Genomic DNA, 26,861 nt, shown 5'->3' with positions numbered 1-26,861 from the left:
TGACTGCACGCGCTGCCTGGCTGCGCCACCACCGTGTCCAAACCTGTCCCCAGCCAGCGGGAGCTCCTGTGGCTGCTCCCGGGGTCTGGAGAAGCAGCTCTTGGGTGTTTCTGCCCAAGAACCGAAGCACATGACGGAGCAGGGAAAGGCTGAGCCATCCTTTCGTCAGGAGCGCTCGCGCCAGGCTCCTTTTAGCAAGGCAAGTTGTGCCGGGGGGGCAGGTTGGTTTGCACGCCTGCTTGTTAGCATGTGGGCTTGATTATGCACAAGGAAGGGCAGGGGGCTGGCAGGGGAGAGAGCGTGCATGCATGTGTGTGCATGTGTGTGTGTGTGTGTGTGTGCCGTGCAAAATATTCCGGTTGCTGCAAGCGGTAATGGTTGCCATATGGAGCAACGCGCTGAGGATGCTTGGCTGGCTGGGAGCGGGCAGAGCCTAATTTCTCATGATGGGTTTAAGCTGCAAAATGTTATTTGTGGGCACCTTTTCCCCGGTGTGTGCCTACCTGGGATGTTGGCAGAGCAGCCGTTTTGGTGATGTTCACCCAACAAATGTGTGGCTGACGGTGTGACACGAAATGGTCCCGACACTTCGTTTTGTCCTGACACCTCATTGTGGGGGGGGTTGCCCCATTTCCCAGTGTGCGGTGGGGGGCAGGGGATGCCAGGATATCTTCTTGTGTTGTGTTTAGGTTGCACGCTTGCACCCACTCCAGGGCTGGGGGCTGGGCCAAATCCTAAGTTTCCACTATTTCTCCAGATAAAAGAGTGTGCGATAAGTGGATGTCTGCTGGCACATCTCAGCTGCCAAGAGCTTTGAGCCTCTTTTAGCTTCTCCTCGCAAACCCTCTCCCACAGCACAGCAGGGAACACGCTTGGGGCTGACCTTCCATCCCAGTGGGATTTAAGCCATCTCCCCACTGGGGACCAGGGGAGCCCGGAGGAGGGGGTGGGAGATCTGTCCAGCTGAGGGTGACAAACCCAGGGCTGTGCCCAGCCCTCCCCCACATCGTACCCGAGAGGGTCACAAGTCCCGGCTGTTAACCAGGACAGGAGGGACCTGCTGCACCCCACGGACAAACGGCAGGGCTGGGTGGTTGGGCTGAGGCTGGGAAGGACGGTGCCACAGCCCCACGACACGCGGGGTTTTGGTTAATCCCCAGCCAGGCACTGCTGCTCTGTTCATCTCTGGGCGATCGCTGTCGGGGCTGAGCCTGCGGGGGAAGTTCATAAAGTGCTGGGCAAGGGGGGTCTGGGGAAGCACCAGCTCCTGATGGGCAGGGACATCGAGGAGACTGGGGCGGGCGGCAGAGGAGAGGTCAAGTGGGGGGAACTTGCTATAAAGAAGATGAAAGAGAGCAAGGTTCATCCATCACAGTCTTTCCCCCCACTTCTTTCTTATTTTTAAGGTGAAAATGCATTTTCTGCAAAAATAATCTTAATTGCAGTCTTTAGCAGTAAGATAGTCCAGGGTGGCGGGCTCGCTGCTGGAGGGTGATTTGCCACCTCGATGGCCTAATCTGGATCATCTGTCACCCGTGTGTCACTGGCAGTGCCCTCCTGAGCAAAGAGGCGAGGGCGAGGGCACGGTGGTACAGCCCGGTCCTGCAAGTGCGATCAGCCCACGGATGCTGCAGAGCATCTGCGCAATGCGAGACGTCCCACCTCCCCATCCTGCCCCATTTCCAAAGCGGTAACAACCTCCGCACCCCACACAGGGGAAGGCCTCGCAGTATCGGCTCCAAAAGTGTCCTACTTTATCCCCAAGCCCCGCGCCTGTCCCCAGAGCCCTCTCGCTCTGGCAGTTTCACCTGGGTAAGCTCCAGCTGTCGGTTCCATTTATCTGAGATGTGTGAAGTGGCTGGCAGGTTGCATTATTCTTTAAGTGCACATAGTTCTTCCAAAATTCATCATCTTCTTCCTAGCAGCACTTCCCACAGGCTGGCGGTGGTGAAATTTTGCAGCATCCCAGACAGTGGTTCCCAGTGACCTTCCCCAGCAGCCAGCCATTGCTGCTGCAGGGTGCTGGAACTCCCACATCGTGCTTTTTCCTGGCAAATATGGAAAAGCAGGACTGCAGCTTCACCATTTTGTATCCCATCGGCTGCAGATCTGCTTATTTTTATCTAGAAAATAGCATATTGAAGGTATACATACCTGTTGCTAGTAGGTATTTCAGCTGAGGTCAAACTACAGCCTCGCGTTACGTCAGGGGGGTGGGGAGATGCGATTAAAAGCTGCCCAGTCTGCCAATAATAACTAAACAGTCATTAGCCAGAGCAGCTGCATTTCTGATTAGCATCAGTAGGATCCAGGGGTGACAAGTAAGATGGTGTTAATGGTGAAGTATCCCACGCGGGGACTTCTGTTCTGGAGTACAAAACTGAGATGCCCAGAGGATGTGTAGCAGGCCTGGGGGAGGGAATGGAAAATGGGATTTTTATATCCCGGGACCTGCAGGGCATCAGCAGAGCGGAGCTGGGACCTGCGCTGGGAACCACCCGGGACCCACAGCCAAACCAGCTCCCAGCACTTGGAAATGGGGATCCCTGGCCCCCAGCACATTGCTCCGCATCCCCTCCGGCTCTGCCCCTGCCCCATCCCACAGCGCTCGGCATCCAGCCCCGCTCGCACCCAGCTGGGACCTTCCCCAGCACCAGCCCGGGGCGGGGAGATGCCTCCAGCTTCCCTGCAAGGCAGGAGGCATCAAAGGCACCAAAGCCCTGACTTGTCTGTGTTCTGCCTCGGCCCTTCTCCCCGCCCCCACCCCAGTTTGCATCATGGAAAATAGATGTCCGCGGGCCTCCAGCCGCGGCTGCTGGCTCTGCTCCACCGAGCGCCCGCGGCCGGCTGCCAACGCAAGTTCCTCCTCTCTCCGGGGAGGGGGCATTATTTTCCCCTCCCTCCCCTGATGCTGCATCTCTTCCCCTCTCCCAGAATAATTATAGCTGTTCAGGAAACGCCGAGGAAAGCCAGCGAAAGAAACTGCTGCATTTTCCTCCTTCCTTCTTATCCGCTAGCCAGAACCAATTAAACCTGAGGAAGCTCAGCTCTTCCCTGCTTCCCTTTTAATTTCAGACCCCCTGCTAAGAGGAGACAGGATAAAATGCAAGATTAAATGCCTAATGCCTAGGATTCAGGATTACCGAGGCCAGGCTGGATGGTTGGAGGTGGAAGGATGTGTCTGGCCGAAGGGAGGTTGGAACTGGTGATGCCTCCCCGCATCTTCTTTCCCACCTGCGGCATCAAGGGCAGGGCAAGCGTGAAACCCCTGCACAGATCCAGCCCACGGGCATTCGGAAATGAGAAGCTGAACTCACTGATGCTCAGGGGTGGCCTTGGGAGGGGGCTTCTATGACGGTGAGGTCCAAAATGCCACGCCACGGGAGCAGGGTGGGGGCACAGGGCCAAGTCTCTTGGATTTGTAGGTTAACGGCATCCTGCAGTCCCTATCATAAACCACACATGTGTCATCTTCACATTCCTCCTGCATCTTCCTCCCTGCTGGAGGGTTTCAGGCTTTGATGGCTGGGAAGATGCTGCTGATTTATTCATGGCCACTTCCCACCCATTAGCGTTAATAGCTCTCATTACTCTGGTCTGTCTGTGGAGCCCAGTCCTGTCCCAGCCTGGCCTTTGCTGGGAAGGTCAAGCACAGTGAGATGCTGCAGCCCAGAAAATTTCCTGGAACAAACTGTGTGCCAGGTTTCCATCCTCAGCATCTGACCTTTCCAACAGGGAAAGAGAAGGATGCCAGCTAATGTCCCCTCTCTGTTTCTTCTTCTTCTTGATCTTCTTATTCAAGAGAAGGAACTGCAAAGGTATAACTGTGGAGAGCTGCTCTGCCTCCCTCCCAGCTGCTCGTCAGCTGTGCCATATGGCAGACAAGCTCTGCTCTGGCTTGCTTTGGGTGGAAATGTGCCCTTTTGGTGAATCCCAGCCCTATGTAAACCCCACAGCCATTCGGGCCACCACATCTCATCCCTGGTGAGCAGTCAGGGGATCTCCAGGACCTTCCCAGGGAAGGGAAAATCAGGTCTTCGAGATAAACCTCCACATCTGAGCTGGTCATAGGGAAACAAGCTCCCTGAAACAAGCTGTTAAATTCCTGGGTGCTCCTGCCTTTGGTTCCCTCACAGCTTCAGACCTATCACCCTGCTTTGGCCCCTCACCTCCGCCCCACCTCTGCTGACTTTTGGCACCCCCACCTTTCAGCATGCCCAGGGTGCAGCTCCAGCCCTGCTGCTGGACTGGTGGTCCTGGGGACCGGGATAGAAAGGAGCTGGGGGGCCGTGATGGGCTTCTGGTGCTATAGGGCTGAGAGTCCCTGCTGGGGCGTGGGGGAGGGGGGGGCTGCCCTGCCGGGAGCATCCCAGCAACATGCGTGGGAGCATTTTGCATCCTCCCAGGCCCTAGGAAGTGAGGGATGCTCTTTGTGCGCGATGGCTCGGTGCCTGGCAAGCGATGGGGGGGTGCAGGATCCAAATCTGTTGAGGAAAGGACTGCAGAGGATGCGCTTGTATCCAGGGAAGAAGCCAAATATCCCAAATCAAGAAAGCTTTGTGTCTGAGCTTCAGCTTGGGCTAATCTCCTTTTCCAAGGGCTCTTGCCCAAGTCCTTCCCCCTCCCCAAGGTCTCCCTCCCTGCCTGCACACGCCCTAGGATGTTGGTTGAAGCAGGGACATGGGTAAATGCAATATAAATGCAATATCGTTGGAGAGATGCTGAGATGCACCTGATGGGTTGAGGAGTAGATAAACGTGTTAACGCTGAGGCACTGCTTAGGCTCCTCCTGCTCCTGCCTGACCTGTGGTAACTAACTTTAATGTACAAGAAAAGGCTGTGGCAATAGCATTGGGTGATATATATATATATATATATTATTTTTTTTTTTAAATCACTAATCCTTTAGAGGCTTGATAGCAGAACCAGAGCTTTCCTGGGGGCTGCCTGGGGAGCTGGTGTTCAGACACAGCAAGCGACGCTGTTTCATAATATTGATAAGGGCTTATCTCTGCTTTGGGGATATTCGCCATGCTTGGGAAACACAGGGCTCAGTTATTTTAATTGCCAGTGAGGTCTGTTTAATGTGCTGCCCTAAGGTGTGTCCTCAGCTTGGGACTGAGGCAGGTGCCTCTTGTGTCTGCCCGAATGCCTGAGCCCTGCAGTTTTCCTCATGTGATGGAGCTCTGTGACAGCTTCTGCATCAGCAGAACACGGACCAGAGTGCCGGGGGACGCTGGCATGTGGCATAGGATGGCTCCGTGTCCCGCTGGGGGGAACAAGGAGCAGGGATGCTGCCAGGTGCTGCTGGGTCCCTCTGTCAGGCTGTGAGCAGGGGACAGCCCTCTCCCCCTGCCACACTGGCACAGCAAGCTGCTAATGAAAGCCTGGTGCTCACAAGGGTGTGATTTCGTAAGAGAGGGGACAAACAAGGGACAGGCGGTGTGGAGAGGCTGGGGATGTGGACCCCAGCCCAGGTCGGGGAGCAGGCTGAGAGCTGGGTGTGCAGAGGACGATGCTTTCCCAACGTGCTTCATCCCTTCGGAGCGCCGATGCCTTGAGGGTTTCTGCGGCTGCAGCCGCCACCCCATCGGTCACGTTCGTTAGCTGCCGATGAAGCACTTCTCCTCAGTTTGAGTTCTCCCCTTCTGAGCTCGTTCGTGAGCTCCTACAGGGACGAATCCAGCAATTCGATTAAACAGGGTCTGAAAACACATTTCCCTCTGTGCACACTAAATTTTTGCCCCGATAGTTTCCTTGGATTCCCCTGGGACTTCTCCTGCAGGATGAGCCATCAGGAAGATCCCTCGCCTCTCCGTACCTGTCCTGTCAGCTGAGCCCAGCCTGAGCCCTGCCCGCTCTGGCACAGCGAGAGAGGGCTGGAAATACAAATCACCTCCCCCAGGAGCCGTGCGGAGCTGGAAATGTTATGGCTCGTTTTGAAACGAACAGGCAATCTCAGAATATTGCATTTCTGTGAAATATCCCATCCCAGCTTTAGCTGAAGCACTTCTCCAGCTTTATTTTTGTAATTCAACATTAGCAAGCACTAATGCTTAGTAATTTGGGATAAAATTGAAATGACAAACCAAAACATTTTGGTGTGGAAACCTCTTTGAAATCTGGGGAAGACCGAGGAGGACAAGCCTTTTGGTGCGTTTTGGGATAATCCTTCCTAGAGAGCCCCCTCTTCCCATCAGGAGTTGGATCTCAATCCCTCATGTGACCAAGCAAACGAAGCGATGGCCAGATGCAGCTACTCCGGAGCGAAAAATTACTCTCCTGGATGCTTCTGCCTGCTTAAAATTAGGGCACCGACCCCCACCCCGAGCCATCCACCAGGGTGGTAGGTATATACACGATGTGAGCAAGCACCTCCCCTCTAGCTCTCTATCCCATTCATAACAGGCAGTGCGTATTCTGCTTTGAAGAGACACTGGGTGAAATTAAAACCAGCTTCGGTGCAGATTTTCTTCCCCAGTTTGGGCTAACGCAGTGTTGTCAGAGCTGGAAATGAACAGCCAAGTGGCCTCTGGCTAGTGCTGGTCCTGGGTCTGCAGCGTCTTGCTCCCCACTCCTCCTCCTCCTCCTCTTCTCCCCGAGCAGCTGCTGGAGCACCAGGAATGTAAATGCAGCAGGCAATGTTATCTTCCCAAATATTTTCTGTCGAGCATGGATGTGTTGCTGTGGACATAAAAGTCCACAGAGCTGCGTTTTGGCCTAAAGTTTCCCAGCTTGATGTTCCCTTCCACTGGAAAATGTTTCTTTTTGCTTGTTTTTAGGGAGGAAATAATTCTTTACGCAGAGCTCTGCAACCCGTGAGCCTGGTCAGGAGGAGGAATCGCTTTACATGGCAGTGGAGGAGAGATCCCGTAAATCAGATCCCACCTTGTCTCCTGTACAAGTACTACTGGATAGAGAATAAAATACAGCATCATACAGTACAGTGTGATATGTCCAGTACAGGAAAACTTTGCAAAACAGTATTTTAAATCACTGGAAAGAGAAGAGGCATTTAGCTTAAAGCTTTAGAAATATATTAAAAATCACTCATTTTGTAAATTTGGTTAACTTACATTAATCTGTGGAAATATGCAGATTTTCTTCTACGTGGAGATGGATGACATTTCCAGAACTCAAGTCTTTAGGCTTTTCCAAGTTCTTATTGAAAAGCCGGAGATAATTACTTTTGCAGGGACATAAAGATAATGACTCCACATTTACAGAACATGATTAATAACAAGTCTGTTTATATTTACAGTCACTTCACTTACCGCTGAAACGGGGCCACCTCTGAAGCAGCCAAGGCAGCTTTCTGTCCCACGGCGCTGGGAATCTGGCGCTGTGGTTATTTCCAGGCGTGATACCAAAAAATCTCTCTGAAGGGGACTTTGGGAAGATGCTGGCTCATCCTCCCACTCCTAATGGCTTGCCCAAATCTCCTTCCCTGCCTGCCTTGGCTTCAGTCGATGCGGGGAATGTTTTTTCCCCCTTTTCTCTGCAGCAACCTTGTGAATATTGGGGAAGCTGCTCCAGCATCTCGCGCTGGGTGGAAGTTGGATGGAAGCTGGATGAAAGCCCTTGTGTCCTGCAAGCATCAGCTGCCGGCAGCCTGGGAGGGGATGATGGTCTGTTTCCTCAGCCAGAGATTGCTTCCAGCCACAAAATGGCCTGTCCCTTCCCAGCATGAGGAGCGTGTGACCACGGGCCAGGGATGGAGCAGTGAGCAAGAGCCGTCATGAGGCTTTTTTTTAACCACCACAGCTGACTTGGTGGTGGGAATACATCACATCCCTGCCCTGTGCCTCGGTTTCCACACTACCAGGGAAGGGAGAGGGATGTCTCCTTCTTACCTTGTACTTCTTCGCAATGGCAGCCCTGGGGCTGTGCAGGGCTGACCCACCCAGCCCCATCCCATCCCCACTGCTCCGACTGCCCCCTTCCCCAGGGCAGCATCACCGACCCCAGCTGAAAGCCCTTGCACTACACATCCCTCAGCCAGAAGGGACCTTGCTAGCGAGAAACCTCTCTGCTGAGCCCTGCCTGCTGACCAAAATACCTCTCCGGGTCGTGACCTCGCTTTGGCAGGTAGCATTCCCCTGCCCATCACCTCCCGCACAGATTGGCAGCTGCCTCTGCACGAGCAGAGACATCACAGAGGCTCCTCTCTACCCTCTGCTAATGGGGAAGGCTCCGCAGCCTCACCGAGCTGGTGCCAAATCCTGCTCCAACAGCTGTATGTTCTCCAGCATGAGTCATCCCCACCCCGAGCTTTCAGCCTCTCCATAACAACATTCCTTCTCTCTGATCTCAGATCCTGGCTGTGATCACTCGCTGTCTAGTTCTCCTTCCTCCATCCACATGGTTCCTCCTGTCCAGGCTCCGTCCCCGGCCGAGGCAGCAGCGAGCAGAGGGAGCTTTGCCAGGATCACCAGAGCTTGAAACAAGGTGCATTCAGATCCTCTCTCTTCCCCAAAGTCAGGAGGAGGTGCCCAATTACCATGAGATTCAGTTTTTCTCCCTCTGAAGAGAGTCAGTGACGTCGATTCTTTTTCATATTGTTTGTTGTTGTTGTTCCTCCTCATTAAAGATGTGTCTGTAAGAGCAACTGCTGCCCACCCTCTCCCAGAGCATAAGGGAAAAGGCTCCAAGGCTTTGGTCCTGCACATCTCCCATCCCACCATGAGCTCTGCTCCAGACCGGGCTCCCTGAGCCCCTTCCTCTCTCTCCCTGCTGTCACTTTTGTCCCCGGTGGGTTCTTTTCTCCTCTTCACCCCTCTGCTCCTCCGGAGGTGATCCCACTGTCTGCAAGGACACAGGCAACAGCGGCATCCAGCTCCCGCTCCGCCTGGGTACCGCAGGATGGATGGGGAGCCAGGCTGAGCTCTTCCTCCTCTGCAGGAACTTGTCCCCTGCACAGCCCAGCTTCAGCCCCAGAGAGCTGCAGGCAGCTGCCCCCTCCCCTGTGCCTGCCTCCCACCTCTTGTGTGGCGTTAAACCCCCCAGGAGACGGACCCACTGCAGCATCACTGGGCGACCCGCAGCTGGAAACAGCTTTTGAGTGGGCTGCTGCGTGGGGATGGGCAGTGCCCCAGCATCACGGCCCCTGCCAGCTCCCGGCCCTGCCCGCGCTGCCGAAAGCACTGACCCTTGCTCCTAAAGCCGCCGGCGCTGAGCTTGCTGCTTCCCTCTCCAGCTCTTTGGCCGGCTCCGCCTGGCACAGGCACAGCCTCTGAATAGAACTCAAATTTTGCTCAAAAGCATTAATTTCATCTGGATTGTGGAGTGCCCAGATGGTCTCCAGTGGCAGCAAAGGGAGACCTTGAACAGCGTGAAGAGTCAAAGTCAGATATGATTCCTCCCTGGGCAGCTGGGTTTGTTAGCTCGCCTGGATGGCTGGGATGAGCGAGGCATCTCTCTGGTCCAGCAGTGCAGAGCTGTTATCCTCACCCTTCCCCCATGCTCATCACTCAAGAAGCTCCAAAGTTTCCCAAACGCTGCTTTAACTGAGCCCAGCTGGGAGCAGGGAAGGTGACCCCATGCAGCATCTCCACAGTGTAACCCAGAAATGTGGATTTTATTTCTCTCATCAACTCACAGGATGATGGTCCCCTGCCAGAGACAGGTGAGGAGCCCGACATCCTGTGCCTCACTCTTGAGCTTCACCCCCAAATCCCTCTCCCGGGCAGTGCTCCCTGCCACAGAGCTGGCTGGCTGGGCTCTGCATCTGCTTACAGACCCCGGGGTGCTGGTGGCCAAGTCACGCAGGGAATCACAGAGCTGTGTTTTGTGGCTCCCTGGGGACAGCTGGGGTCTGGTTTGATGCTCTGAGATTTACCACAACTATGGGGAAGGGAGGGAACGCAAGCTGGGTACATGTTTAATTAAAGGCTGATAAACAGCCTCTCTGCCTTGCAAAGCATCAGTGGCTGGGGGGTGTAAGGAGGCCAAACCTCCTCAGCACTTACCAGTGCATGGTGTGTGGTGGTGGTGTGTGAACACCTTGGCGAAGCTGAGGTCACTTGTGTCGGTGCATTCTGATGTGCTACCGGTGGGACACTGCCCGCTGCCCTGAGAGGAGGGGGATGCGGGGATGGAGATGTGGGGATGGAGATGAGGGGATACCATAAGTACCACGATCTTTGGGGCTGAACATGTGGGGATGGAGAAGAGGGGGTGCCATAGGTACCCCGATCCTTGGGGCCGCCGTGCTGGGGGCCAGCTCCTTGCAGAGGGTCTCCTCCCTGTGCCTGCCCGAGGAGAAGGTGCCTCTGGAACCTGCTTGGACCCCATCTGCGGGGGGGCTGCACCAAACGCCCCAGGCTGCCTGAGTTAACTCGGGTGACGCTGTCACCACAGCTGCCGAGCTCTCCCGTGCTCTCCCAGCTGAAGGGGGAAACTACGGCAGGCTGGCCTGGCTGGGAGGAATGGGATCTGCTGGTGCATCGCAGGGCGCGGGCCTGGGGGCCTGGGCGGTGGGACCGGGGGAAGGGACTCCGGGGCTCCGAGCATCCCCTCGGGTACCGGCGGGTCCCATCCTGCGCGGGGGGCTGGGGACGCTGCTGGGCCTGGGGCCGGCGGCAGGGGGATCCCCAGCGATCCCCGCAAAGCGATCGCAACTTTCCCACGGCCGGGAAGCGGCTGCCGGCCCCGCAGCCCCGGCGGGACGGGGGATGGGGGGTCCCGTGCCTCGTCCCCCGCCCCTTCCCCGCCAGCGCCGCGCTCCGCCCCCCCGCGGGGCCGTGGCCGGGGCCGGGGCGGAGACCCGGGGCCGGGCGGAACCCGCCGCCCCCCCGCCCCGCACCCAGACGGCCCCGGCGGCGGCGAGGGCGAGCCGGGAGCCGGGAGCCGCCCCCCCCCCCGCCGCCCCCCGCAGCTCCATGGCCCCGGCCGCGGCGGCGGAGCCCAGCGCCCGCCACCCCCGGGGGAGCGGCCCCGGCGGGAGGCGCACGGCTCGGCGGTGAGTGCGGGGGTCCCGGGCTTGGGGGGGGGCGCACGGGCACGGCCGTACACCCACAGCATCCCCGGGGGCAGCGACCCCCGCGCGGGATGCGCAGCGGGCACCCACGGGCACCCAGCGGGGTCCCGCGCCCCCCCGCCCCCGCAGGCACAGCGGGACCCGCACGCCCGGCCGGCCGCGGGCACACGCGTGGCGGCGTGCACGGGGCGCGCGCACACGCGTGTGCAAGCCCACCACGGGCACACGCACCCACGCGGGGCCGGCGGCCGGGACCCGGGCAGCAGCCGGCTGGACTACCCGATTCCCAGATCTGGGAGCCCACGATTTTGCGGTTCCCCCAGTCTCCTCGCTGAGGGTCGAGGCGAGGAGTGGGCACGCAGCAAGTCCCCACGCAGGATTTGATGTGGACGCTCGAGAGAAGTGGGTGGAAATTATCCCGGTAGCTCCTGGAGTGGGATCAAGAGGGTCTTTCGACACAGGGGACTCAGCTTTGCGGCTTGGAGGGAGGGGAGCGACCGAAGGCAGCCCCCCTGCTCCCGTCTCGCCTCCAGGTGGGTTCTGATTCCTCCTCACGAAGCAGGGGAGACAGGGCTCTGGCAGGGTGAAGAGCCCGGAGATGGGGGGGGTTAAAATGCTGGAGGCAAGAGGAATCCGGGCGGCGGGGAACACGCTGGGAACTTCATTGCTCAGGCAGAGTGGGATGGGGGTCCCGGGGGTGGGAGGGATGGGTGATACAGGTTTGTACCCGCTGGATAACTTGGGCCATGCCTGGGAGCAGGGAGGACTTGGCAGCCCCCCCGGAGTGCCCTCCCTCCCTCCACGCTGGCAGGGATTTTTCAAAGGAGCAGCAGGGAAGGTGCCAAATTCAGAAAGAGTTTGGTCCTAATTCCCTGGAAATCCCAGCCTACAGAATTCTTTCCCCTCTCCTTCCTTTTCTCTTGGCCATGAGGATTTGCAAGGTGCTTGGCCGCAGCCTGCATCTCCAGGTGCCCTGCCATCCTGCACCGCTTCCCACAAGCAGGAATTCTCCCAGGAAAACCCTCTGAGCTCCCCACACCTCTCCCTCCTCCAACCAAGCAAAAAGCTGCCATTAGAAATCCACTCTCTGTTTAAATTTAGATGCCTGCATTATCTTGAATTTGGATTTATTAATTATTTGCATCTGGTTCATATCAAAAAAAGTTGAGCAATGCAGATGTCCTGATTTCGGCATCAGCTTGGAGGAGAAACACAAAATTTGCCGGCTTTTCTATTGTCTCCTTAAACAATGGCCCATCAGAAGCAGCCAGGAATTACGATCCCCTTCGCAGGGGTCTGACATGAGTTAAGCTTCCATCCAACTTGCATGATCTCCTCGCTATGGGTGACTGCGGCTCATTTCCCAGCCGTAGAGATTAGTCTAATTAGCAGAGCAAATCTGGGTAAGGCAAGCTCTTGTAATTAGTAATCAGTTGGATGTTTCCACGCACTTTCTTTGCCTGCGGGGTAGAGAGGAGTTTAGCAGATGGCCCCATTTTGGGTGCAGGGAGGACTTTGGAGAAGTCAAGGTGAATGGAGCTGGAGCTACTGGTGGCACTGGTGGCCTGGCCCTCCTCACTCCCGGGCGTTGCTGCATCCCATTTGCCCATCGGGACCTTCTTGCCTGTGGGAGTCCATCAAGCACAGGGTGGGAGGCAAAGGGACAGACCCCTCTGTGTCCCCAAACCACCCCGGCACCATCTTTCCCCGTAGCCTGCTGTCCTGGATCAGACTCCAAGTGACGGTGGTGGCCCTGGTGACTCCTGGCTGCTGCCTGGGATGTGTGACCTGAAGGTGGGAAGCCCCCAGCCTTTGGGGGGGTGGGCAGGGGGCTCTCACACCTGGGGTCTTCTGTGCCGCAACAAGGGGAAAATAGATCGCAAGCCCAGTTAAAACCAGGCGTGGGACCCCCAGCCCAGGACCAGAAGGTGGTTCCCACTGGGAAAGGGGATAAGGGGAAATGAAAAAAGCCCAACTCAGCCTGGAGAGAAGGCTCAGGGGGGACCTGATCGCTCCACGACTCCCTGAAAGGTGGCCGTAGCAAGGGGGGGTCGGTCTCTTCTCCCAGGTGACAAGTGACAGGACAAGAGGAAACGGCCTCAAGTTGTGCCAGGGGAGAGTTAGATTGGAACTGGGGAAAATTCTTCACTGAAGGGTTGTCAAGCACTGGAACAGGCTGCCCAGGGACGTGGAGGGGTCACCGTCCCTGGGGGTGTTTAAAAACCATGTCGAGGTGGTGCTTAGGGACATGGGTTAGTGGTGGGCTCGGCAGTGCTGGGGTAGCGGACTCGATGGTCTCAAAGGTCTTTTCCATCCTACAGGATTCTGTGATTCTAATCCTTCCCACGCCGTGCTAATTGGCGTTACTGGGTTTATGGGTAAGCTTCTGTGAGGGAACTTAATGATTATGATTGATTAACGGGTCTCCCCAGCAGAAGCTGAAGCTGGAGAGACAGATTTTGTCACTGCGTTGCGGACATGCTCGTTCTGGGGTCATGGCAGGGAGGTTTTATGCCTCAGGACTGAGCCCGGAGGCTTTGCAGCTTCAGACTGGGAACCGGTGGGTTCTGGGATGGTGACAGGGTTTTCTGCTGGGAGAGACCCAGAAATATGTCTGGCAGCTGTTTATCTTGTTTCTTCTCTCTGGGCACCTTTAATGTGTAGCCGAGGGGGGAAATTTGATGTGGACTGAGAAAAATAGGAGAGGAGGAGGCACCACGTAGGCGAGGACGTGGGGCCTCAAACCAGCCTGAGCATCCAGGATGCTGGATGCACCACGCAGCAGGACCGATGCTGCTCCCCGCTGGCTTCGCCTCTCCTCCCGCGGGGATGGGAGGTAAGATGGGGAGCGGGGAGCCAGTGCCTGGGGGCTGCTCCGTGCCGGGGGCGGTGTTGGAGGTTAGGCTGAAAGGAGTTATTTTTAAGCGTTGCATCTCGGCGCAGACTGTCATTACCGTGCTCCGTTCCTTCCCCGGGGGTGGGGTAGCCAGGGAGGGCTCTCGCAGCGTGCCTCGGCGCGTCCTTGTGCCTGTAAGGTCTTGGCTGCCTGGGTCCCCCTTCCCTGTGGAGGGAGGATGTGGGGGAGCTCAGCTACCACAGACTCTGGCATCACGGGCTCCCTTGGGGGCTTGGATGAGGCAGAGGGGGCTGTGCTGTGCCTCGGCGCTTTGGGGGTCTTGCCCATCACCGCAGCCTTTAACCATGCTGCGGGCTTTGCTGGCTGATTTGGCCACGGATTTCAAAATCGGTTTATTCCCAAAATCAGGAGAGCGGCTTTAAAGTCGCAATATTTTAGGAAAAGAAAAGGAAAAAAGAGGTGCTCTCTGTCAGGTATTTCTGGAGTGTCTGTTACAGCCTGGGCTGCTCCCTGTACCAGCTCCCTGGGTGATGCTCTGTGGGTGTGACGTGCAGCAGACCCATGGGATGGGGTCCTGGGTGCAGGGTGGGATCGTGCCCCAAGGGTGGGCAACACAGCCTGGAGCGGGGCAGGACGGCAACAGGAATGCTTTCCCTGGGGAGTCGCTGGGTTTTAAATCGCGGCTGGCATGGTGGAATCTGTCCTGCACTGAAGCCCTTTCCAAGCGTGAGCCAAGCGTGCTCCTGGAAAGATAACTGGCAAGGGGGATAAAGCTGCAAGGGGAGGGCAACTGCCCTCAGGGCTGCCTGCGCTTGGCTCTTTTCCATGCGGCGTTTTTGCAGCTCTCCGACACATCACTGAGCTGGCTGGCATCTCCTGCAGCGTGGCACAGGGGTGACACTGCCAGGCACCAGCACAGCCCCTCATCCCTTGGCCGGAGAGAGATTTTGAGGCCAAATCTGCTTTTTGATAGCCTGGGGCGTGTTGCAAATTCAAGCTGGCAATCTGTTCGTGGCGGGGGCAGAGCATCCCCGGGGCACCCAAGGGATGCGGGGACCCGCATCCTTCCCAAGTTCCGCTTTACTCCCAGTCCCAGCTCTGCTGTTGTCGGATGGGTTGGGATTTAGTGTCAAATTTTAGGAGCATCTGTCTGAGAAGGTGGCGGGAGAGGATTGGGGTGGGAGGGTGGAGCCAGCAATATGCCTTCATGATGGGGGGGATTAGAGAAATATTTGCGTTTATTTTAATGCCAGGCTTATTGTGGGGATTGGAAGCTTAACCTGCCAGCAGAGCAGCCCTCATCTCGCTCTGCAACGCTGACGGCGTTGACATTTCTATACCGTCATTCCTCCCCACCGGGAACCGAAACCTCAAAACTGGAGGCGTTGGGTCCGGGTGAACCACGGCTGCCTCCAGGCTGGAGGGGGGTGGCTGGGGGCCCCGAGCCACCGCCTGTCCCTGCCAAGGGACCCGGCTGTCCCCCTGCCCAGCAGCACCCATGGGACACCCAGCCCTGCCCTCCGGCTGAGCTGTGTCTAGCGCCGCTGCTCCGACATTGAATCAATCCATTCGCATGAGTGTCGATGCCTGCGAGTTGCAGAATTGGATGGCAGCGCTGGGGTTTTTTTGTTGTTTTTTTATTATTTTATTTTATTATTTTTTACTTTAAAGAGCTTATATAACCTTGGGGATTCTATTAATAAAAATAATGGTTTTGAACTCCGGGAACAACCAGCCCCGGCGATGAGCAATTAAATGCTCCAACTTCAGAAAGCAGACAGCTATCGGGCAGGCGGCGAGGAGATAAGGGGGAGGCGCTTAGGGCAGGAATAGTGGCAGGATGCTGGGGAGGGGGCAGGGGGGATCCCCTGCCTGAGGGCAGACTGCAGCATCTGCCTGTCCCTCCTGCCCTGCATCTCCATCCCTGTGCCCAGGGAAAAGGAGAGGAGTGGGGAATGGGGCTGCTTCAGACCCAGCCAGGGGTGGTGCAGGGTGGATGGGCACCCTCTCCTCCTCTGCACCCATTTTTAAGCACCCCAGCTCCCACCGCGTAACACAGGGATGAATCCAGTACAAAGAGGTGGGAAGAGCAGCCTGGTGTGGCACAAGGGAGCATCACCTGGACCCAAGGCAAATGCTCCAGGTGGGACCGGGGGGGATGCTCCTGCTCCCCACTGGCATTGGCTTTGGCTCCATGGGGGCTCGAGGGGGGTTAAAGGAGATAACCACAGAACTGGGTTTAAAGAGGCGCGGGGCCAAAAATAGGAGGTGGCTGGTGTGTGCGATCAGTGTGGCTTTTGGGGCCATGAGCCCTGCGGGGTCCGCATTCAGGGGGATCAGTATCAAACCACCTTTGCTCCACTCTTGTGGTTTAGGAGGTCTTACTTTTTTTAATCCCTAAGTAGCCAGGAAGGCATTTGAAGCATTTGATATAAAATTATGAGAGGTTGAATCTAAGCTGGTAATTAGAGAAAGCTGGGACATAACCTAAGTCAGGGCATTTGGAGACGAAAAAGACCCCACAGTCTCAGGGACATGTGTGAGTGCCTTGGTTGTTTCCCTTTAATACCAAAATATTTAAAACCTCATTTTTCCATCCAGGGTGAACATTGCATTGGGTTTATTGTGTTTCCTCCTTTGCAGTGCAGGTTTATGGGCTTGTTTCACCTTTAACGCCCCAGTCAGCAGTGGGCTGTAGGTTTGGGTTGTTTTGTTTGGGACTTTTATTTCCTTTAAATCTCCCTTATTCAAATTGTCACAGCTTGGCAGCCTTGTGCCAGGAACACGCTGTCATCCTGAAACTCATATCTTTAATTCTTTCCCTCTGATGCTAATAACACCTTAAGATGATTAAGACCAGGCAAAAAACCTTGGTATCTGATGTTTCTGCCATTGGTGATGCTGGCTGTTGGCTCTTGGCGCTTCATTCACCTCACCCAGTAAAATCAGAGCGGTCACCCTCCTCCTACGGGGGTGTTTCTCCTTGCATTTAATTTCTGGCTTTTAATTACTGAATATCAATGCGACCGGGCTGCTGTGCTATCCGAATGCTTTCCTTTTGCAATTCAAGATGCCACGGCATGGTGACCCCCCTCCCGCAGCATCCCTTGGCCGGGGGCCACCCTGCCGCGCTCCCCGCTCAGGCCGGTGGCACATTGCCGGCCGGGGGCTGGGAACAGCGCGGGCAGCGCTCCCACCCTGGCCCCCAGCAGCGCTGGCAGTGCCAGGAGATGCAGGCAAGGGCACGGACATGCCGTCCTGCCCGGGTGCACAGCCACAGCCCACATGACCGGCCATCGCTGGGCGCACGGCAGCGAGCAGCCGGGCTGCGCTGACACAGATGCCTGTCAACATGAGGTTATTTATTTTTTTTAAAGATGTTTTTGGTCTGGAACATGTTCAGAGTGTGTTGTAGCTTCCCCGTGTCACGGGGCACCTCTTACCCTGTGCGTGACAGTGCCAGCCCAGCTGATGCTTCCCCGTCGGGCTGGTCACCAGCTGGTTTTGGAGGCAACTTTGACACCTTCTTGCTCATCTGAGAAGCAAGGAACTGGATAAAATGAGAAACCGTGCGCTCTGGAAGGCCCCGTAAATCCCTGGATGTGGAGCTTTATCTTGGTGTGTGAGGGCAGGACCCTGTGGATGCGCCGAGCAGGTCAGCTTCCCCCTGAAGCAGGCGACAGCAGCGGATCAGGAAAAACACCTCTTTCAGCTTAAATCCTGTCTGGGTGCTGGGTTGGTGAGTCCCGCGGTCTGACAAGCAGCTTGAGGACGATGGGATGTTGGTTTCGGTGTTTGGTCGTGTTTGGGTAGCGAGCGGGGCAAACGGGGGAGCTGCATCGCTTGCAGGGCCCTGGCGGGTGTGGGTTTGTCAGACCTTTAGTCTGGGTTTTCACATGTAGCTGTGCCTCAGTTTCCCCGGCCAACAAATACACGGCCCCTTCCCTTGCTGTGGTCCAGCCGAGCTGGCTGGTGGCACCTTTTGCAGTTGTAGGACTCGGTGACCCAGGACAGGTCATTTGGGCCGCCGATGGCAGCGGTGTCTGTGCCAGAGCAGCACGTGGCACAGTGGGGCTCTGGCCATCCTCACTGCCTGGTGCAGCCCAGGTGTTTGGAGGCTTTGGCAGCGCGGTGGGAGCGAGCTCAGCCCTCCGCCGCTCTGGGGTGGGGAGGAGTAACCAGAGGAAAGCAGGCAGGTGAGGGAGGAGGGCAAAGCTGCCGGTCCTTGACGTGGTGCAGCTTGTGGGCTTGGGGTCCCCTGTGCTCCCAGCATCCCTGTGCTCCTGCTGTCCCTGTGCTCCTGGTGTCCCTGTGCCTGCCATGTTCCTGGCATCCCCATGCTCCCAGTGTCCCTGTGGTCCCCGTGCTCCTGGCAGCGTCTTGCTCCCAGTGTCCCTGTGGTCCCCGTGCTCTTGCCATCGTCTTGCTCCCAGTGTCCCTGTGGTCCCCGTGCTCCTGGCATCGTCTTGCTCCCAGTGTCCCTGTGGTCCCCGTGCTCCTGACATCGTCTTGCTCCCAGTGTCCCTGTGGTCCCCGTGCTCTTGGCATCATCTTGCTCCCAGTGTCCCTGTGGTCCCCGTGCTCTTGGCATCGTCTTGCTCCCAGTGTCCCTGTGGTCCCCGTGCTCCTGACATCGTCTTGCTCCCAGTGTCCCTGTGGTCCCCGTGCTCTTGGCATCGTCTTGGTCCCAGTGTCCCTGTGGTCCCCGTGCTCTTGGCATCGTCTTGCTCCCAGTGTCCCTGTGGTCCCCGTGCTCTTGGCATCATCTTGCTCCCAGTGTCCCTGTGGTCCCCATGCTCCTGACATCATCTTGCTCCCAGTGTCTCTGTGGTCCCCGTGCTCCTGGCATCGTCTTGGTCCCAGTGTCCCTGTGGTCCCCGTGCTCCTGGCACCCCGGGCACGCAGACCCTCCAGCAATGCTTCTTCACCTTTTTCTCCTCCCCACCCCACAGGAGGAGCGGTCAAGCCGGAGACAATGACTGCCGAGAGCACCGAAACCAATGGACCCATGCGAGAGCCAGAGGCCGGGGGGGACAAGCCGGCGGTGCCCCCAGCTCCACCGCGACGCCGGGGACGCAGGCTGAGGCGCAAGTCACCGCCAGAGGTCCCGGTGAAAGGGCAGCTCCGCATGCGCTCTCCATCGGGAGCCTTCGTTATGGTGGGCATCTCAGTGGTCCTGGTGGGCATGACCATCGCTGTGGTGGGCTACTGGCCCCACCGGGGACCCGGGGGCATGGGGGCCAGCGCGGGAAATGCCAGTATGACAGGGGACATGAGGAGAGAGGTGGCCACTGGGCGCCACGTGCCCCACAGTGAGAAGCTCAAGCTGATCGGCCCCGTCATCATGGGCATCGGGCTCTTCATCTTCATCTGCGCCAACACCATGCTGTACGAGAACCGGGACATGGAGACCCGCAGGCTGATGCAGAAGGGGCTCTACTGCATGGCGGCGGGGCTGCCAGAGGCGGCCAGCCCCGAGGCCGGGCACTGCTCACCCGTCCCCAAGGCCAATGCCGAGTGTGTGGAGGGCTGCTACCAGGTGGACCTGTCCTGCCAGCCCTGCCCCGGCCCCGGCAGCAAGTGGTCCGACTGCTACGGCCCCAACAGGCTCCAGACCATGGCTGAGTTCCTCCAGCACCCGGCAGCATCCCCCGCCACCTCCCTCCTTAGCCTCCGCTCCGGTGCCTCTGCCGAGGCCAACCTCAGCCTCTCGTGCCGCGCCGGAGCCGAGTCCCTTCTCTCCTCGGCAGTTGGCACCTTGGCATTGCCCGTCATCAAGCTCAACAACCGCTTGCTGGACGCAGCGGCGCGGGGGGCTGGCAAGAGGGCAGAGGGGGGCCCTGCCGAGCCCCCCCTCGAAGCACCGTGGCTGTCCTGGGCTCCGCTCTCCAGCAGTAGCAGCGTTGTGCCCTGCAGACAGGACCGTGGTGGTGGTGGTGGTGGCCACATTGTCATCAATGTGGATGGTGGCCGTGCTGGCGCGGAGCCGGCAGCAGCGGAGCTCAGCCCCGATGTGCAGCTCCACGCTCCGGGACACTCCAAGTCGCTGGACCTCGGCCAGCCGAGGGTGCTGCTGGTGGCCCCCATCAAGGACCGTAAGAACCGGAGCTGGCCCCGGCTGGACCACATCAGCCTGGTGGGTTACGCCAAACTGGAAAGTACTGGCGAGTCCTCGGACCAGCTGCTGGAGCCCAGCGAGCCCCCGAGCCGGGGCAAGCCCCGACCCAGCTCCTGGGCAGTGGGGATGGAGCAGGGCGTGCGGGTCTGAACATCCCCAGCACCCTCGGGGACCGTGATGTCGCAGTCCCTCATCCTGGCCTTCAGCACTCACCAGCGACCCCAAATCCCCACGGCCAGGAGGGGTTCGGGGGCAGCGTTTCTAAGCAGATGCCAAGAGAGCGGTCCCAAGGCACTGCTCCCAGGGGAGGACTCGCCTGGGGTGGGATGTCCTCTCCCAGCTGCCTCTCGATGGCTTCCCGGTAGATGCCCTTGGCCTTACAAGCCCTTCTCCTGGTGGCTTTTCTGGAGGAGCCCTTGCTTTGAGACCCAACACAAACTGCAGGATGGGGACATGGTGGGGGGTGAAGTCCCACCAGCCCCCGCAGCACTTTATTTCAGCGGGGGTGGGGTGGGGGGGGTGTTTTGGGGGGTGGGGTTCCCTTGCCCAGCCTCAACCCACCGGAAAATTTGCTTGACCAGAGCACGTAAGCCCAGCGGGGCTATTAAATGTTACCTTGATGCCATGTGGTCCTGCCTTGCCTCGTCATCTTGCCTGCGGGATGCTCGGAGGAGGCAGCACGCCTGCAGCAGCCTGTCCCAGAAGGTCTCCAAGACCTTGCTGCCCCCACCCAGGCTCATCTGGAGAGAGTAAGGATGCTCTATAACCAGCTGCTGAATATTTGCAGGATAAGGTGATAAACTCAAGGTTTGGGGGTTGGTTTTTGCAGAGTAGGGATGTACAAGGTGCCCGGGGGAGCTTCAGGCAGCGAGGCGGCGAAATTACGATGGAGTCACTGGGATGCGGCAGTTCCCGAAGCCCGGCTGTGGGTCAGGGTTCCTTTGAGCTGTTCTCTGGTGGTGTGAAGGATGCAAGTACCGCAAAGAAGGATGCGATGGGGCAGAGAGGCAGGGGTGAGTGTCGATGCTGGTTTTGCCAAGCCCTGATGGGTGCTGTCGCATTGTTTGGTGCCTTTTGGATGCAGAACAGGAGCTGCACGGGATGAGGCCAGAGGGTCAGCCTCGGCACCGGGGTGGTGCGATCCCTGGCGAGAAGGTAGCACAGAACCAAAACTCTCCAAAACCCCTGGCATAGCAGAGAAATGCAGTAGGAAAATGTGGATAAACTGAAAGGTGAAGTAGAGAAAGAGGTTGGCTCTGCTGGGTGAGGCCGTGCTGTGGGGTGCAGCTCACACCCCATCTCGGAGACAGCTCCGGGCTCGGCAGCCTGGAGAAGGGAAGCATTGCCTGCCCCATTTTCTTGCAAATGAGCAATTTGCAATGCTCCAGCATTTCTTTCCCAATCCTTTCCCAGGGCCTTTGCTGTATTTACCGCTGGGAAGGTGTGGGCTGGTCACTCCTTTGGTGCCCAGCCCCAATTCCTGTTGATTCCCACTGGTGCGTGGCTGTGGTGTCCCTCCGATGTCCCCCAGGGGTGAAGCCCCCCAGGGAAGGCTCAGGGGGACAGGGAGGGCGAGGAGGTGTCAGGTCCTACCGTCCACGGCACGGCCACAAGGCAGCAATGATGGGGCCTGGTTAAACTAAAAAATTGGAGGAATATCCTTCAGCTTTGTATTTTTAAGGCAGGGGCTGGCGAGTCCCAGCTGTGCCGCCGGCTCATGCGGACACCGGGAAAATCTTCCACCAGGCTGTCCTCCCTCAACCCTGGCAGGAATGATGCTGGGGTTTGACCTGGTGCTTCTCTCCAGAAAAAAAAACGTTTTTTTTTTTAACACCAAGTCCATCTCTGGCTCTGGTGGAGGCTCAGGCGCTGGGGGTGGGGTGGGTGTTGGGCACCCACTGCCGGCCTGCGCTGAGCCTCGAGTGGCTGCTGAGGGCACCGAGGTGGGAGCATCCCCACAGCCCCTCTGTGGTGGGGTACCACTTGGGCAGACAGCTACATCTTTCCAAACCATCTTTTTTCTTCTTTACGTGTTTCTTTCCCCCCATCTCTGGAGAGATGTCACCTACTAAAAAGCAGAGAAAGATTATTTTTTTTGCAGCAGCAGCAGCTTTCCCTTGCCAAAGCATCCAGCACCAGCATCTTGCCAGGCATCCAAGGACCACCCCTGATGCTGCTCTCCTCATCTCCGGGATGCCATAGGGTACCGACAGATGGATCGGAGCGAAGAGGCAAGGATGGCTCTGTTCTCTGGTGACGCAGGAGGCTTCAAAACGTGACGTTGCAGCTTAGATGGGATCTCTGCCTTTTGCCTTCCCAAAACCAGAGCCCACTGTGGTGCGTGTAAATGGCTGAAATGTGTTTTATTTCTTTAGGATTTTTTATTCCTATGTCTGCTTCTCCTTCCCTCCAGTCTGAAGTGAGCACGGAGCCTTGGACCTTGCAAACCTTGGGGACAGGATCCTTCTCCAGACCAAAACATCCCTGCAGAATGGCTTGGAAACTGCCTTTTCTGGCAAAAATATATTGCCAGCACTATATATATAATATATATATATTATATTTTTTTATAGATATATATATAAAATATATATAAGCATTCCTAGCAGCTCAGAGACTGATGTCTGGGGCTGGCGGGGGGGGGGGGGGGGCACCCCTGGCCAGGGGCTTTTGTCACCCAGTTTTGTCCCTCCATGGGTCTGGTGCCAGGGACGGGGCTGCGGGAGCCGGGGCGGGTTGTGCTGGCGCCGCTGTTGGCTCTCACCTGGCTTTCATCGCCTTCCACGTTGCCACCAGCCTCAGCACCGGAGCTGGGAAAAGGCAGATTAAAGCCCGCAAGAAACAACCCCCCACACACACATTCAGTTTAGGGAAGTCAGGGTTCCCACAACATCCCATCCCCCCCACCTTTGAAAACTCACCATGTTTTGTTTTAATTTTTATTATTTTTCATTTTAATGTCTATTTTGCCTTTCAAGCAGGAGCGATACCTGCTTCATGTTCTGTTGCCTGGGGCACATCCAGCCCCATCTCCACCTTCCCCTGTGCCCCTCCGCCTAGCTCCCACCCTGTCCCATGTGAGACACCCCCCCCCAAGGGCTGCTGAACCCCTCTTTTCCCAAAAAGCAACCCCTACACCCTGCAGTGGTGTTTTTTTTGCCAGCTTTACAAGAAAAGGCTGTCTCTGTTTCCCGTGCAAACTCTCCCAAAGAAGTTGGGTACCAGCATCTCCTGTTGCAGGGGAGCCGAGATGCAGCCAGCAGCTGCGGTCTGGGGGTCAGTAGCCCCCCCGAGGTTTCACCGGGAGCGATACCAGCCCATAGCTCAGCTATTTTGTTGGCTGCTTAATCTCAAAATTATTTTTAAGCACTGGTTCAATGCAATAAACAGCAACAACAAAGTTACCAGCAGGGTCTGCCCCCAAGCAGCATCCCAGGAGACCTGCCGGGAGGTTGTTTTTATCTGAAAATAACTTTTCATTTGGGCTTAACCAGCTGCAGCCAGAGCTAACGCCGGGCCCTGGGCCACGCTATGGGAACTGGCAGCAAGGAACTGGAGCCTGAAATGCCGCGGAGAGCTGCACAGAAGCTATTTCAGGGCTGGGGGCTTTTGTTTTAATTTTCTCCCTTTGTTTTCTGGCTGGGGCTCAGCCTGACTATGGGAAGCGGCTGCAACCCAACATGGCAAACAGTGAGGGAGGAGAGGGGAACCTGCCTTCTGTGTCTCCTGCCTGGACCACACGCCTGCTCCAGCATCCTCCTCTTGCCCAACTCAGCAGCATCCTCCAGGGAGGCATTTCTGAGCCATGTAGGGATCATTTAAAAATGCAAAGCTCCTTGATTAATTAACCTGGCAAGTGAGAAGACCCATGCTCTCTCTGGGGGAAAGCATCATCTGCGCATCCCTCACCTTCAGCTCTGCCTGTGGACATGGTTTCAAGAGTGCATGTGGGTTTTTTAACAGTGCTGGTTTCAACAAATGGGTGCTGTGGATTCTGTCACCCCTACGCTGTCCCTCCAGTGTGCTGGGAATAAAACTGGGCAGGAATAGATCTGGGTCCAAAGCAGAAATTTAAAAATAAAGCAGGAAAATCCAGCCTGGATCTCTTCGTTGACCCCACTTGGCTGCAGAGCTGTGAAGTTAAAGCATCCTGGAAGGGCTCGAGCCCTCACGCCGTGCAGTTTATGCAGGATGGTGCTGGATGGTGTCTTCTCATCCTGCCCAGGGACTGGCTCTATAAACTATGGATTAAAACCCAGCCACTACCACCCACCGCCATATCCCCACCCCAGGAGGTGCCTCCTGCAGGAGATTCTTACCGAGAGAAGGGGCATTTCACCAAGAACACCAGCAAAAGAAGATAGTGGGGTTGTCCCCAGTGCTGGCACATCCAAGGCTGACCGTGGGGTGGCCCTCGGGCCACTGTGGCAGAGGATGCAGGCAGAAGAGGCAAGGGACCCACTAATTGCTATTACCCCCCACCAAGGGACCTCTAGGCTGGCAGGTAGCTATGGGACAGCCATAGTTTGGGCCAAAAATAGACAAAAGGTGGGAAATGGGTTGGGGGAAACCACTGCCATAGGCTGTGTGTGGGAGAGGGGCTCTGGGGAGGGCGCGGACCCCACCAACGCTGTAAGAGGGTCTCCCGTGCCCAGGACCACCCCAGCCAGTACCGGTGGGGCTCCAGGTTCACTGCTGGGATGTCTCTGTGCCTAGGGTGGGTGTGGGGGGGGGTGGGGGGGTGGGAAGGGAGGCCGTTAACAACAGCCCTTTGGCCACTTCTTTAACAGGGCACCTGCATGGAGCCGGAGGCAGGGACTGTGCAGAATGGGGCAGGGTTGGAGCTGGCCCAAGAAACATCCCCCAAAGGGGAAAAAAGTGGGGGACAGGGAGAGAAGGGCTGGAGCAGCCACGCGGAGAAGCAGCAGATCCCCACTGTGAAGGATCCAGACCCCAAGCTCAGAGCACAACAGCTACCGCCGCACTCAGCCAGATCAGCCGCAGCTGGGGGACGGTCGCTCCCACCACACACCTGACGCTGCTCAGCCCTCCAGGTCCCACCAAGCTGCCAGCCCTCGGGCTCGTTTGCAGCCCTTCCTCCTCCTTCTCCTCCTCTCTCCGCAGCGAGGGAAGCCACAGCCATGAGTCCGCTTGGCCAGTAAGTCCGTCCTTAAGATTTAAAGTCTAGGCGAAGGGAAGCACTCTGCTAGTAGCCGTGCACTTGCAGTACAGCCAGGGAATGCAAATGCTGGTACATTATTTCGGGTGAGTGTTCTCTGCTATAAATCTCTTTGCCGAGGCGCTGGGAAGATGAAGTGTCAGGGCTTTCCAGGCTGGGGCTGTTGCAGTATGTGATGAGCAATAGTGCGGCACTTCGCACCTGAAGTTTAAAGATGAGGACCCCTAAGTGGGGGAGATGGGGTGTGGATGCGCTCTCTGGGGCTGTAATGCCTTGTGGCCTTTTGGTGAGGTATATAGGGTGCCGCTTTTGGATGCTTTATTTAAAAAAGGGGAAATAAGTGAGATGCACAGTGCATTTCTGCATTAATGAGCTGGCACCAAACCAAGGGCATCCATCTTGGTGCTTCCTGGCACATAAGAGAGCCAGGCCAGGGCTGGAGCTGGTGTGGGTTTGGGGGTAGTTGCTTGATCTATTTTTTTTGGCTTTATTTTTTGGCTCTTGTGGGTCTGGGGGTATCCTGCATAGGCTCTCTGGCACCCCAGGCTCTGTACGTTTCTCCTGGCTTCAGAAACAGGCTGAGCAATGTGGGGCTGATCCCTGGGGGCTGGTTCTGGGTGGGATGGGGCGAGCCGAGCTCCAAAGCCAGAGTCCTCCATCCACTGTTATCAGCATCCATACAATGTGTGCTGTCCCAACAGCCGAGTGCCGGAGTGTGGCCGGAGCTGGAGCCCAAATCTGGGGCTTTGGCTTGGAGCCCATCAGGGAGCGCTGGGGGCAAAGCGGGGGAAGGAAAGGATCTGTGGATAAAGTGCTGTGTCTGGCATGCGAGGGGTTAACTGGGGCTTGGGGCATTTAAGGGCTGGGAATTTGGGCTTTGGGAGCCCATTCCTGCTCCTGCAAAACTGTCTCGTCTAGAGAAGCTTGGTAGGATGTGTGTGTTGGGGCAGTGGGGGAGAGCTTGTGCCGTGAAGGTTTCCTGCTGCGGAGGCAGAGCAGCGTGTGGGGCAGGAACATCCAAAAGTCACCGCGTGTGGCTCCGTGGGGACGTGCTGCTCTGGAGCCTGGGCCAGCCGTCGCCTCCCACGGTGGGCAGGATGGCAGGAGCCCTGCTGCTGCCTTTGGGGGACGAGAGGTAGCAGATCTGCTCCCGTGGCACTGAATGCCGCAGCCACCCGAGATGGTCCTGGGTGCCGGTGCTGCACCCACCGCGTGGGTTTGCACCCGCCAGCGCAACTGGTCCCTGCTGCTGCCCTGACCCCAGGGCTCTGCACATTCCCCTGCTCACCAGGGGCAGTGGGACACATCCAGCCAGTGTGTCCTGCTCGACGGGATGGCCAGACTCTGGCCGTGGAGCTGCTGCTGTCCCGCTCCGGGGGTTCGGAGGGGTAGGCAAGGTGGTGATGGAGCAGGGATGCCACTTCAGGTCTGTGGTGTTTTGAGAAGGCCAGTGTGGAGCAACTGGGGTGCACTGGGGTGTCATCCCGCCTGTTGATTCGGTGTTCCAGCCTCCCAGGGGCTGGCGAGGTCCCAGGGTGCTTGGCAGAGCAATAGGGATGCTCTGCTCGCCCCAGCCGATGTGGGGGGCTGCTCCTGGGGGAGCACTGAGCCCTTAGAGCCAGGGGGGAGTGAAGAGCTGCTGGCATCCTGCAGCGGGGCTTACCTGGGGGGTCAGGGACAAAACGGGTGAACCCAGTGCCACTGACCCGGCTGCTGCGGGACAGGAGGT

At 57.4% G+C, this 26,861-nt stretch overlaps 1 protein-coding gene across 3 annotated transcripts; it reads left to right on the top strand.

The window, feature by feature from the left end:
- The first annotated feature begins 10,895 nt into the window (after window positions 1-10,895).
- Window positions 10,896-20,449, top strand: TMEM200B (transmembrane protein 200B). 3 transcript variants are annotated; one of them, XM_040588649.1, is made up of 2 exons: window positions 10,896-10,960; window positions 18,788-20,449. In XM_040588649.1, exon 2 carries the CDS (start codon window positions 18,811-18,813, stop codon window positions 20,101-20,103), a length of 1,293 nt encoding a protein of 430 aa, XP_040444583.1. In that variant the 5' UTR covers window positions 10,896-10,960; window positions 18,788-18,810; the 3' UTR covers window positions 20,104-20,449. The 3 variants fall into 3 exon arrangements, with proteins under 3 accessions (XP_040444583.1, XP_040444584.1, XP_040444582.1); XM_040588650.1 differs by lacking the exon at window positions 10,896-10,960 and adding an exon at window positions 10,986-11,511; XM_040588648.1 differs by lacking the exon at window positions 10,896-10,960 and adding an exon at window positions 13,274-13,814.
- Window positions 20,450-26,861: the final 6,412 nt, after the last annotated feature.

The sequence above is a fragment of the Falco naumanni genome, chromosome 3, assembly GCF_017639655.2.
Source record: "Falco naumanni isolate bFalNau1 chromosome 3, bFalNau1.pat, whole genome shotgun sequence".
Taxonomy (NCBI): domain Eukaryota; kingdom Metazoa; phylum Chordata; class Aves; order Falconiformes; family Falconidae; genus Falco; species Falco naumanni.
The sequence above is the reverse complement of the archived record's forward strand: the minus strand, read 5'-3'. Positions and strand labels throughout refer to the sequence as shown.

What these genes read in the sequence shown, in the direction of transcription:
- TMEM200B (XM_040588648.1), top strand. Translation starts at nt 13,748, where the DNA reads ATGCACCACGCAGCAGGACCGATGCTGCTCCCCGCTGGCTTCGCCTCT. An exon ending in TCCTCCCGCGGGGATGGGAG is followed by an intron (nt 13,815 to 18,787) that starts GTAAGATGGGGA and finishes CCCACCCCACAG; the next exon opens with GAGGAGCGGTCAAGCCGGAG.